Source organism: Anoplopoma fimbria, chromosome 12 (genome assembly GCF_027596085.1).
Source record: "Anoplopoma fimbria isolate UVic2021 breed Golden Eagle Sablefish chromosome 12, Afim_UVic_2022, whole genome shotgun sequence".
In the NCBI taxonomy this organism is placed as follows: domain Eukaryota; kingdom Metazoa; phylum Chordata; class Actinopteri; order Perciformes; family Anoplopomatidae; genus Anoplopoma; species Anoplopoma fimbria.
In genome coordinates this window covers 20,695,938-20,708,130 of record NC_072460.1, presented here as the reverse complement: position 1 = coordinate 20,708,130, position 12,193 = coordinate 20,695,938, and the positions used below count along the sequence as shown (strand labels likewise).

The 12,193-nt window shown below is 42.0% G+C and overlaps 1 protein-coding gene across 1 annotated transcript; it reads left to right on the top strand.

Annotated features, from left to right (window-relative positions):
- Positions 1–734: 734 nt before the first annotated feature.
- Positions 735–4,804, top strand: zgc:66479 (uncharacterized protein LOC327541 homolog; the record flags this gene model as incomplete). The annotated part of the gene is made up of 4 exons (XM_054608752.1): positions 735–1,286; positions 2,619–3,106; positions 3,546–3,612; positions 4,418–4,804. Coding segments are annotated over exons 1-4 (1,224 nt in total), but the record flags the coding sequence as incomplete, so codon positions are not given.
- Between the last annotated feature and the right edge of the window lie 7,389 nt (positions 4,805–12,193).

Below are 12,193 nucleotides of genomic sequence, written 5' to 3'. Positions count from 1 at the left end.
GCTGATTACCTTACTTGAGTTTATCATAGGGAAACACGGTGGTGCAATGGTTATGAAGGTTTTGATGGATCCGGTAAGACAGGAGAAGTCAAGAAACAATAACACGTACATTTACAAAATAAATACAAACAAGATAAAGGAAAATATGGGATCTGGTGCAGTACCAGCTGACAATAATCATAAAAATCTTTTTTTATGATTATTGTCAGCTGGTACTGCACTTTCCAGATCTCTTTCCAGGTCAGCTGGTATATTATTGTCTTTTTTTATAAGAATTAAAACCAGAGTGCACATTCAACTGAGCATTAAACCTCTAAACTGAATCAGATGAATTCAGATCAGATATAAGAAGCCTTCACAAGTGACCTTTATTAAAAAACATGCCCTTCCCACAATATGTGCATCAGTGTGATACATTTCTTTTAAAAGGCCGCTCTAGGCTACTATAGTAACAATGTGTATTGCTTAATGAGGTCACTATGTAGTCATTCTTGTCAGCAATAGAGTTGTAGCCCAATCATGTCACACCATTCTAACCCATAGTGGCCCAACCACCACGGAAGAGTGTAACTTCCGCAGACCACACATGCAGATCCGGGCTCAGCTGCAGCGAGGAGAGGAAACAAAATAGCATTGGATGACAGCAGCAGCAGCAGCACATGGTGGCGGAGGACTCAGTCACTCCCATCGGCACCCAACACCACCCTCACCCTCCCCTCCCTTCCCTCTTCCTCAATGGACGATCACGCTTGCCTGTGGTCCACGCCCCCCTTCCTCCTCCCTCCCCTGCCTCATCCTCATCCTCAGCTCTGCCTCTTCATCAAGAACCCTGCTGCAGCCTCTCGGTACTTTATTGGACGCCCGGCTCGGTCCTCGCAGCGCCGCCTTAAAGTAAAGCCCATCCGAAGTGGAGACCACCGCCTGTTTTTTGGCTCCTTCAGTATCACCTCTCTGCCCCGGGCTGGAACATTGTGTCCTTTTGGTTAAAAAGGTAAAAAAAAAAAATGACTGCAAAGCATCGAAGAGGCAAAGGCAACCACAAACATGAGGATGGCTTCTTCAAAAACGACGTGGTGGAGTCAGAAGTCCGAGCTGGAGTCGGTCACAGTTACGCGCTCCACTTGGTGCTGTTCCTGCTGATTGTGGTCGGCGGTGCCACCGGTGCGTGGTTCTGTATCCAGCAGCACCAAACTTTAACCTACTTGACAGACAATCTCATGGGCATGCAGATGAAAATAGTGAAACTACAGTCCTCCCATGAAGAAATGCGACAGTCAAGCAGTGAGGTAAGAGATAAAAACAAACATAAGTTACCTTTTTATCCCACCTGAGTCACCTGAGCCATTTGCAGCCATTATATCCTATAATAAAAACACTAGCACACTATTTTTTCTTTTTCCACAAGCTTCTTTTATACACTTTGGCTAAATAAGTCAAAAGGCCTCAGCACATGTTCACACTGAGAGTTGCCACTTACAAGTCAGGAAAGTTAAGACCTGCAGGCCTCTATCATATTTCAAAATGCCACCAGGCCGACTGCAGTGAGTACAAAACGCTGCTATTTCTAACGTCCACACAGCTGCTGACGTTTGTAATGAGGATTACTGTTGACCTACTACTGCAGGGCCTTTTATCACCCCACTCAAACCCAGTGAATCTGCTCAGTATCAAAGGGATCTGTGGGAAATGTCTGTATTTCTAACTGGAGTTGAGAGCACAATTCTAGAGCTGTGGAGAGGATGTTGGCAAAATGGTAAGAAGGAAGACAGTAGTGAGCCAGGGCTAAATTTAGTCTGGAAGTTTGACACTGAACACCAGTTCAGAGGCATCGGAAAGATTGTAGAACAGACAGTCATGTGTATTTCTGAAATAATATATGTTGAAATACTGTGTTGGAATATTTTTATGAATCTTCATGAATTAATTGACTCTGTTATGTCACTGCAAACAAAGGTTCACGGCTGCTTTGAGCTACGGTCATAGTATTCCAACTATGTTTAAGGGAGATGAGCAAGACATTTATCCAAATGAACTTAAGCATAACAAATCCAGTATGACCACTCCTTCACTCTCTAATGCAACCCCACCTTTTGGTTCAGGCAACTCAATGTGGCAACACTTTTCATGAGAACAGCTCTGCCAGCTCAGTCTTGTTGCAGACATGTTTCCTGTTCCAGCAGCAGTAAATTTGTTTTTTTGTGAGTTTAGTTGGAAAGTTTTACCAACCCAATGCTGGTTGGCTGATACTGTCCTGGGTTTGGCCCTCTAATGAGCATACCTAACTGTGAAACCCACTTCTATGCATCACTTCATTATGCAAACTCAGTTTGCAGTTTGTTTCACGTGACTTCTTGCAAGGAAGTAAAGTTTCACTAAGCTGTACATGCATGATTAGACCTGTTTTGATAATAGAAAACTAGAAGAATATGAGCAAATTTGAATTTAAATCATCTTTTGCTTCTCATAAGTTTGGTAACATAATGTTTACTTTATCATTTTCTTAGTTGGTCCACTTAAAGTGTAGTTGGGGAAACTATCAATGCACCAGCTCAGTCAGAATGAGAGTCACACCAAGTGGCCAGCTTGACCCAACATTTCTCCTGTACGTCTCTTTGCAGCAGCACGCTTCAGAGAGCCTGGAGACCCGCCTGAATGCCCTGGAGGATTCTTACGCACTGGCCCAGAAACAGGTGGGCATGGCCCTGGCTACAGCTGAGCAGCTCAAGACGTCCGAGCTCCCGTCGCAGGTGCTGTCGCTGCACACGGAGATGAGAACCCGCCTGGCAGAGATGCAGCAGACCACCGTGTCCCTGGAGCAGCTGAGCCAGCTACAGACCATGCTGCAGGGGAAGAGCGAGGAGTTCGAAGGTGTCAGGATCCAGGTGGACGGCCTGGCCACGCTGAGCGCCGAGCTTTCCCAGAAGGTGGAGGTGTTGACAGGGAGCGTGGATGAAGCGGAGTCCAAGCTGGAGGAGAGAGCCGGACAGGTCGCCACGCTGAGCGCCACCTTGGACGGACAGGCCGCCGAGGTGCTCGGACTGAAGGAGCAGCTGGACGCCTACCAGGCTCAGCTCGAGGCCAGCACACTGGAGATGGCTACCGTCAGGTGGGTTGTTGAAAAGAGCAGCGGGGTTTTGGAGCGGTGGAGGAAATAGCTCACCTCCTCTGACCCATAACGCTATGTTGACTTTGTCAAAGCCCCTTTCTCTGTCTCTGTCACTGTCTCTGTTACTCTAGGCCAGAGTCACACTGGTAGATTTCCCTGATCTGTATAAACATTTCTATTGCATTGATGACATTATGGAGCTGAATTGTTTGCATTAAATGTCCTTTGCATGTAAAATTAGCTCTTTGAAGCTTGTGTAAACATGATAATTTTCTATTGTTGCACGTTAGCCTAGAAGAAACAACCTAATGAAGCCATTGGTGCAAATAATTTAACAATAAAGGGCCAGGCTTCATGGGGCTAACGATTAATTCTATAATATTATTATTATTATTATTATTATTATGTGACATTATACTGTGACGTTACTGTCTTTCAGAGGGTTGCTTGAACGTGAAGAGTCCCAGCGGCTCCAGCAGGCCAGTGTGGAGGAGCAGCTCAGTACGGTACGTCAGCCCAAAGTCTGCACTCTGAACTCAGCTGGAGAAACGTACAGAAACAGGTTACCCAGGAAACCAACAACACACCAGCCTATCAAATATAGCCTGATGGTCGGACTGAATTGCCATTTTGTTTCACTTCACTCACTCAGCCCGACACTGTTCTCACAATTCGTACAACTGTGTCAACTGTCATCCACGCTTGTCACCAATTTACTCGCACTATTTTTTATTTTGTTTTGTACAGCTATTCTTAACCCCGCCCACTAAGCTCTGATTGGTCCCTTTTATTCTCCAGACATATGAAATATCAGTCAACATTAAGAATACTTGAATTGCTGAACAAATCATGATGCAGATTCTGTAACCAGACTGAATCGGATCATATAAAATAAATGAATATGTGCAGATGTAAAAGACTTAAAAATATTAAAATATTAAAAGAAGTTTGGAGCATTTTTAGAAGCAGTATCATTAAATGATGCTTTATCTATAATGGCAGAACATGCGTGACATGCCCTAGAACACATACTGTCACCACATATGGTCTCTTTGCTATTTCTGTCCACTTTGTGCCCAAAGGGAACCATAATGAGATTTTCATCTCGTTAATTTGAAGGAGCTAATTGCCAGGCCTGGAGTCTCTGATGGATTTGCATCTACACTTACATTCCTACATTGTCATTTTTCTCTTATCCCATTTGCCAAGGCAGCTAGATGTCCAGATAGCCGACCTGTAAATGATTTTATATCCAGAATCTGGTCTACTATAAACTTATATCAAGTATTTTATTGCTTCCTATTGCTGTAGCCGGTGGGACAGACGGAGGAAGAGACAGCTCCCGGGGCTGAAGAAGAGGAAGCTACAGCAACTGAAGAAGAGGCACTTCCTGCTGATGTAGAACAAGAGGCATCCCACCCAGAAGAAGAAGAAGAAGAGGCAGATGAAGGAGAGGCAGCTGCACAGGATGAAGCCCCTGTCGAGCAGGAGGACTCTGTGACGGATGAAACTGCTCCTGCAGAGGAGGTCGAGGCAGTAAAGGAGGATGAGGTGGAGGAAGACGAGCCAGTCGGCTTATCGGAAAAGACAGAAGAGGAGGTGAAGAGTGAAGAAGAGCCCGAAGAGGAGAACCAGGAAGCAGACGAAGAGGATCGACACAAAGCGGAGGAGAAGGAGGAGGAGGAGGAAGAGGAAGAGGAGATGTTTGAAGGGGAAAGTGTCAGCAGGAGAGGAAGAACAGCAGGATGTAGCAGCTGAAGAGGAGATGTTTGAAGGGGAGGAAGTGTCAGAAGGAGAGGAAGAACAGCAGGATGTAGCAGCTGAAGAGGAGATGTTTGAAGGGGAGGAAGTGTCAGAAGGAGAGGAAGAACAGCAGGATGTAGCAGCTGAAGAGGAGACGGAGGAGACAGATGAAGAAGAGGAGCCATTAGAAAATGACGCTTTGCCAGAGGATGAATGTAAGTAATAATGTATCATTAAAACAATTTGAGTTTCCACTTATCGATATACTGTATGTATTGACATCACTTCATGGCATAACACTAATATTTTCTTGTTTTGTTATGTTTTACAGAGAGCATGACACCAGAAAAGGAAATTTTTTTCCATGCCAGACATATCCACCAAGGGAAATGGGAACTTTCTCTGAATATAATATGACAATTACTGTAGGAAGGTGTTACTGATTGCTGTTGTTTAGGTGCAGTATTCATTACGTGGTTGCTCTTTGGGAGGCAGAGCTCAGTCACTGCGCTGGATTCAAAGCTGAAACCTGTACCTCAAAATCTGACACGGCTGTTGAGTAAGGAAATGAGTAATTCAGGGTTTACCTGCCAATAACAACCTCAGAAGCCTTAATCCATAAAATAATAACTCTTTCTACCGAGCATTTTTCACTGTTCACGACTCACACTTTGTTTATTGTCAAGGTTATGTTCTGTACTAAACTGGAAAACTAAAAGCCAATGACATAAACTGTTTATCACTGCACTTGAAGCCATAAGTAATGCGTGTCATGGTGACATTAAAATGTGTTTTCTTTCTCGCTGCCTGAAATATATCGTGAGACAATATTTTAGAAGGTAAAACGGTTGCTGTCACTGAATGTATCCCGTTTTTCACTCAGGCAACACAGCCAACTAAAAAGCATCTTTCAAAAGATAAACAAGAACTATTCCTGAATGTTTTTAGAGTAAACCGTAGTTAATAGTTTCTTTTTTTTTTTACTTTTTACTTTTTACAGTACTGCTTTGAATTAGCACTTTTTAACTGATTACAATCCCACTCAGACCTACACACCTGGAGTATTGTAAAATGCAGTGGTCAAAAAGTCCTCTACCAAGAACTGTTTCAGTATCATTCTACTGCTCTAATCCTTTTTAAAGTTCAGACTTTACATCGTTTAGTAATTTAACAAAAACAACAGCTGCATTATAGTCACTACTGATAATGTTTTAACGTTGGTGAAAATACGTTTTTCTAATTTAAGAGGAGCTTCAGGGAAAAATGACTCTCCACAGATAGTTAAAAAACTATTGCAGCAAAATCTTGGGTGACATTGAAGATGCACCCAGAGGGAGACTTTCCCAAACAAGTCATTTTCATACAAAACAACACAAATTGAACAGATATTGATTGATCAAAACTTTACTGACAAAATCAATCTGATCTCTATCTTAACAGTACCAACATTTCACTGTCACTGTTTCAAGTCTGAACTTAACAGTTGTATATGGAGAGTTTTCATCTGCAGACAGACACAAGTGAGGTTTGTCCAACAGCTCATAAAAAAAGAGTCAAACAGTAGCTGAAATACACAGAAAAGACTACTTTATGCTGCCGCGTCCTGTCAGACCTTTTAGCTTTAGGTTACGGAGCAGAGGAGATCTGGACCAGCAGGACACGGAGACTAAACATGGATCGAAGCTATGCCAGGACTCTTAAATCTGAAGGAGGAGCAAGTGTCTGTGTCTCTGAGACGCTCTGAAGACAAGTGGAATAATGTGAAATCTTAAAATGTGCAGGATGTGATTAGGGCAAATAATAAGCTCAGTTAATATCAAATATACTGTTATAAAATAAGCTCTTTTAAAACATGACAAATGAAGTCATGCTTGTAGTCATGCTGCACAAATGTGGAATGTTAAGTGATCCAACAGAGTTCTTGGTAGTATAGTTAAACCTGGACACCACTGGACTTTTTACTTTTGCAAAACTCACTGTATTTGCCAAGGCAGTGGTTACTGTCAGTATGACACTTTTCACATTGTAATGATTTTTTTAAATAAACCCTGGTTCTTTCACTTCTGTATCCCTGATTCTGTGCTGTTTCGTACACCATTCATACTGATCATATTGCATTAACAGTGTTTGGAGCGGGCTGCAAGTGTACTACATGAATAGCCAAAGCCTGACATAGCTGAACTCTCAGTTCAATAAAGCGCTGTTGTACTCCAAAAACAATTTAAAACACACCAATGTGTTTTAAATGCAGATGTTGAATTATAACCTCCACATGGAAGGAAACAATCCTTCAAGAATAAGCATTGTAATAATTTACATTTACATTTTGCCACAAATATCTTAATAATTATTACAATGAATGTCTTAAAATATCTCTTATTTTGTATTCTAATGTACTAAATTTGCACTGATTTGAAGTTGCAAACCTAAATTTCACCTAAAGAAAAGATGCCATCCTTAACTTTTTCTTTTTTTTTCACACACAATGGATGCATTCATACAACTTATCAAGAAATCAGTTTGCCGCACACAGGTTCAACTGAGGTGTGTGAGGACAAGCTTGCATTGGACCTTGGTAGACAGAAAGTCTGTATCGATCGTGTGTGCATCAGATGCTCTCTCTCTCTCTCTCTCTCTCTCTCTCTCTCTCTCTCTCTCTGTTTCTCTGCACTCTAGCCGGTTACAGTCCTTTTCTTCAGCCTCTCCCACACATCAGTGCTGCATTGCTCGGGGCCTCTGTCTCTGACCTTCCACGGGGACCATGCAAGCATTTGTTCCCAGGTAAGTTTTAGAGACACTGAGTCATGCTGTTCTATTCCTGGATTCTTATTTCACCTATTTTATCTTCAGCCTGACAAGCCACTGTGTTTTGACAGCTTTATGGATGTCATGGTAATGTGAAGTAACTATGCTCTGTACCGGCACTGAAGGCCTCTTTGAACTGATGTAATGTAAGCTTTCAGTTTGTTACTTTAGGGGCTGAAGATGAGTCCCTCTCTTTGATAAGCTTTTCTATGTACATTTGTAATTATTGGCCAAGGGATATTATTCTAAGCAACTATTTTAAGGTATTAATTATTCACTAAGAGGAGAATTTCGCTGTAAAGGCCCATGGGTTGCAGATCTGGGGGGACAGAATCGAATATCCTTTGCATTGCACATTATACAGCAGAGTGTTCAGCTGACCAGTCCGTTGCCTCTCAGTCAGGATTCAGGGTGACTCCACATCTGAGAGATCAATAGCAGTAAAAGCTTAGCATAGGAGGGGCATGCAGCTTTCCGGGTAAAACATGAGCCTCGCCACCGATGCTGGCTCAGCTCTTTCTGTGTCTGTTAAGCCTTTTGCAGAAATTGAGCTCAGGTCTTTAAATGACAATGAAAATGCATCGGTCAGAGCATCTTGCCTTCTTAAATCCATGTATTTGCGGTTTAAATGGAGTGTCGAGGTGGTGCATAATGCAGGGAGAAATAATTTAAAAGTGTAAATCAGTGGGACGTTACACCTGCTGATGCAGCATGAGGTTACGATTAAAGATACACAGCAGGAAGTTTGAGAAATGTGGCTTTTTCCAATTAAATTTGAGAAATTTAACATAACATTTAAATGACAATATACTTTATATCTTTGGAAATGTTTACAATTAGATTTATATATATATATATATATATATATATATATATATATATATATATATATATATATATATATATATATATGTGTGTGTGGCCTTGTCTTGTAGATGTGCTCCTATTTCAAAATGAAGATTTGAGCTTTATTCTTTTAGTATACGTTGAAAGGCGAGTCTGGCTGTTGGAGTTTAACAATGATAAAACATAAAGTAATACTGTAAAAAAAATTATGTTTACTGTATTATGTTTTGACTGTTAATTATATCATTTGTTACATGTTACATGTACATTTCCCCACTTTATTAGCGGGACTAATAAAGGATTATCTTATCTTATCTTATGTTATTGTTCCTCCATTTGATTTTCACAGTGCTTTTTTGAAGTTTTATAACTTTTTACTGTTCCTTTCTCCACTGATCCAGATCATATCTGACCCCAGTCAGGGATGATGAAGCTGAGTCTCAGAGGAAAGCGAAGTCTCGTCATGCCAGACAGACCCGCAGGTCAACGCAGGTAAAGATCAAATGGCTGACAGGAGTTCAGGTTTTATTAGAATTGTGTTTTGACTGTTGACAGATATGAAGCTGTATAAATGTCCTGCAGGGAGTGACTCTGACTGACCTGAAAGAGGCTCAGAAGACCAACAGCCTGTCTCCTCAAGACAGACAGACGGAGGAAGGAGGCACTCTGGCTGAAAGGAGCTGTCTGAAGAAAGGCCTGACGGATGACAGGAGAGTCAGAATCAGCTCGACGGAGACCACGGAAACAACGGAGATCAGTCCCAAATGGAGCAAAATGGACGAGGTTAGTGGGAAGAATTTATGCAGACTGGTGACCTTCTTCTGCAGCAGTGGTTGATTTGTATACGATTTGGAGGATGTTTGTGATTTATCTACAAGTTGTGTATTTTTCTCTCATGCTTGTACAGCAGGGGAACATTGAACCCAGGTTAGAAACCCTCGCTGAGTCTCCGATACCGGACCTTTCATATTCGTGTACTGCTGGATCCCGTGGCCTGCTTCACTGCAACAACTCCTTCATAGGTCAGGAAAGCATTTATTATTCATGTGTGTGTGTGTGTTTGTGAGAGACAGATATAGTGAAGTGGTAGCCCTTTACTTCTGCCACAAACTGGGCCTGTGCATTTGACAAAAGCATTGTTATTACACCAGATAAATAAATATTTCATGTAACAGTATGTTATCTAACATAGTGACGTTACTTATGTGTGAGGTTGATTAAACACCAGAGTCTCATCAGTTAATCAGGTTTATACAGAACATTCTGGTTAAGTCAGTATGTGTTATTGTTTGTTCTCAGCAGTGATTAAAAGATAAGTTTACAACAGAAGTACTTACTGTATTTGTGCAGCTGGTGAGAGATGGTGGAGAGATGAAAATCAGAACCCTGTTGAAGATGAAGCAACGCTGACCTTTGCAGCAACTCGACGACACTGCTGTGACGGAGAGGTATGTGGAGAAACTTTGTGCTCTTTAAACAATCGCAGAGAGAAAAGAGGTTTCGAGCTACTCTGCTTGGTGGCTTTGAAATATTTCCTATGGTTTCCCCCCTTAGTACCACTAGATGGAGCCAAAGGATTTCCTTATTCTCACTTTTCTACTGAGGAGAACCGAGTATTTACAGTTCACTTGATAATAACTACTGTCTAATGCATCGAGATCCCTTGAGATGTGTTTTAGTGCACCATTGACACACTTTGGTCATCAACAACTGTGTCATATTTATGAAAAAGGTATCTAGATATTAAATACCTTCACAGCTTTGGATCTCATGGACATTTTATTCTTTAATATTCATCAGCTACATTGTTTCATCCTGTTTCTCACCCGAAAGCTAAGTATGCTTACACAAGGCAGCCACACTCCGGTCTCTGATGCAATATTTTGAGAAGCACTGCAATTGATGACGTGAAGCGCGTGTTCAGGGATTCTTTTAACTAGAAGTGCTGGTTAATATCTCATAGAAAGACAGTCCAAGAGGACCAACCCTCCTCCTCCTCCTCCTCCTCCTCCTCCTCCTCCTCCTCCCTCTAAGTCGCTTTGCTTCCTCGCATCACATGGCTGGGGTGTCTCAGCATACCATACCTTATTGGGCCAATTGAGACGCACTCTGCCTGGTCTTAGCCTTGGATTCAGAGGGATTGACTTTGCTTTTCTCTTTCACCCTCTAAACTGATACTGTGTTCCCTCCACCTGAGTGCTGCATGTAAAAAAAAAAACCCAAAAAACCCTGAACCGCATCACTAATTCCTCCTACTGGGTGAAACCCTGGTGATCCATTTGAGATTCAGTGAGGATATTCTATTGATCTGTGCTTCTAAAAAGAAGATAGACACCATAGTGAATGTGAAAGAGAGGGGACTCATGGATGATAAGGATATAGATTCTAGATTCCCTTTGAGCTGACTCCAGGTCAGCGGTTCAGCTTTTCCCCCCATGGCAGAATCTGAAACAGAGATCAGTAAGTAACATGAGAGTCTCATAGCATTACGGAGAGGCCTATATCTGTCTGTGATAATAATACCGAGCGGCGAGGCTTCATCGGGAGCATGACAGGCTGCCCATCAGAAGAGCCGACCCCTGCATGACTCCATGATGATCTGAGCAGATTTTTCCACAGTGACTTTCAGCAACAGAGAGAGAGAGAGAGAGAGAGAGGGCAAGAGAGAGAGAGGGCGAGAGAGAGAGACAGGTGTAGAGAAAGTCAGCGAAGAGATTCTGCTACTTGTTGCCGATGGTGGTGATTATGATAGGGGGAATAAACAAGAGATAGAGATAGCAAGAGTGCCTTTGCAAATAGATTTCCTTCTACTTAACCACTTTTGGGATTCAGTGATTAGATCCTCTCTGGTAGCACATCCTGCTCTTCAACATTTACTCCAAAAATCCAGTAAACTCTGGTAGCAGCTTCTGTGGCTCCAAGTCTTTATTGATGAAATGCACAATGATAACAACCCACATGGAAAGTCCTGAAACCAGTGAGAATCAGACTGAACTCCACCCGGGATCAACTCTTTATGAAACTCTCCACCAAGTCATATTCTCCTCAGATGAAAGAACATGTATTACAAATACACTGTATATTCAAGATGGCTACTGTTGCCAATTGCAGTTTTTGGGTGGCATCTCAAACCATCTGGCACAAAAGCCCACACTGTGATACAATACTGAATAGTTTAGGAAACAAAGCTGTGAACATCAACCTCATTCATATTCCCTCAGTCACTCTTTTTTCTTCCCGCTGTGTTTTTTGTCATTACCTTTCCTTTTATCTATTCGCAACGAGCAAGTTTGAGCATGAGTAGGGAAGATAATAAGGGGTGGGGGGGGGCATTTTGGGAAATACGCTTATTGCTTTCTTGCTGAGAGTTAGATGAAAAGATTGATACCACTCTCTCATGTCTGTAAGGGAAATATGAAGTTAAAGCCAGCTGCCGGTTAACTTAGCTTAGCATAAAGACTGGAAACAGCTAGTCTGTCCAATGGTGACAAAATCTGTGTACCATCGCCTCTGACGCTCACTAATTAACATTTCATATTTTGTCTGTTGAATTTGTGCAAAATCTGAAAAGTACAGAAATGTTATCTTTTCAACTGACTTTTCAACTCTTTTCCTGTCTCCAGTTGTTACGCTAAGCTAAGCTGCTACAGCTTCACACAGTAGTTATTGTACAGACATGAGGGGTATTGATTT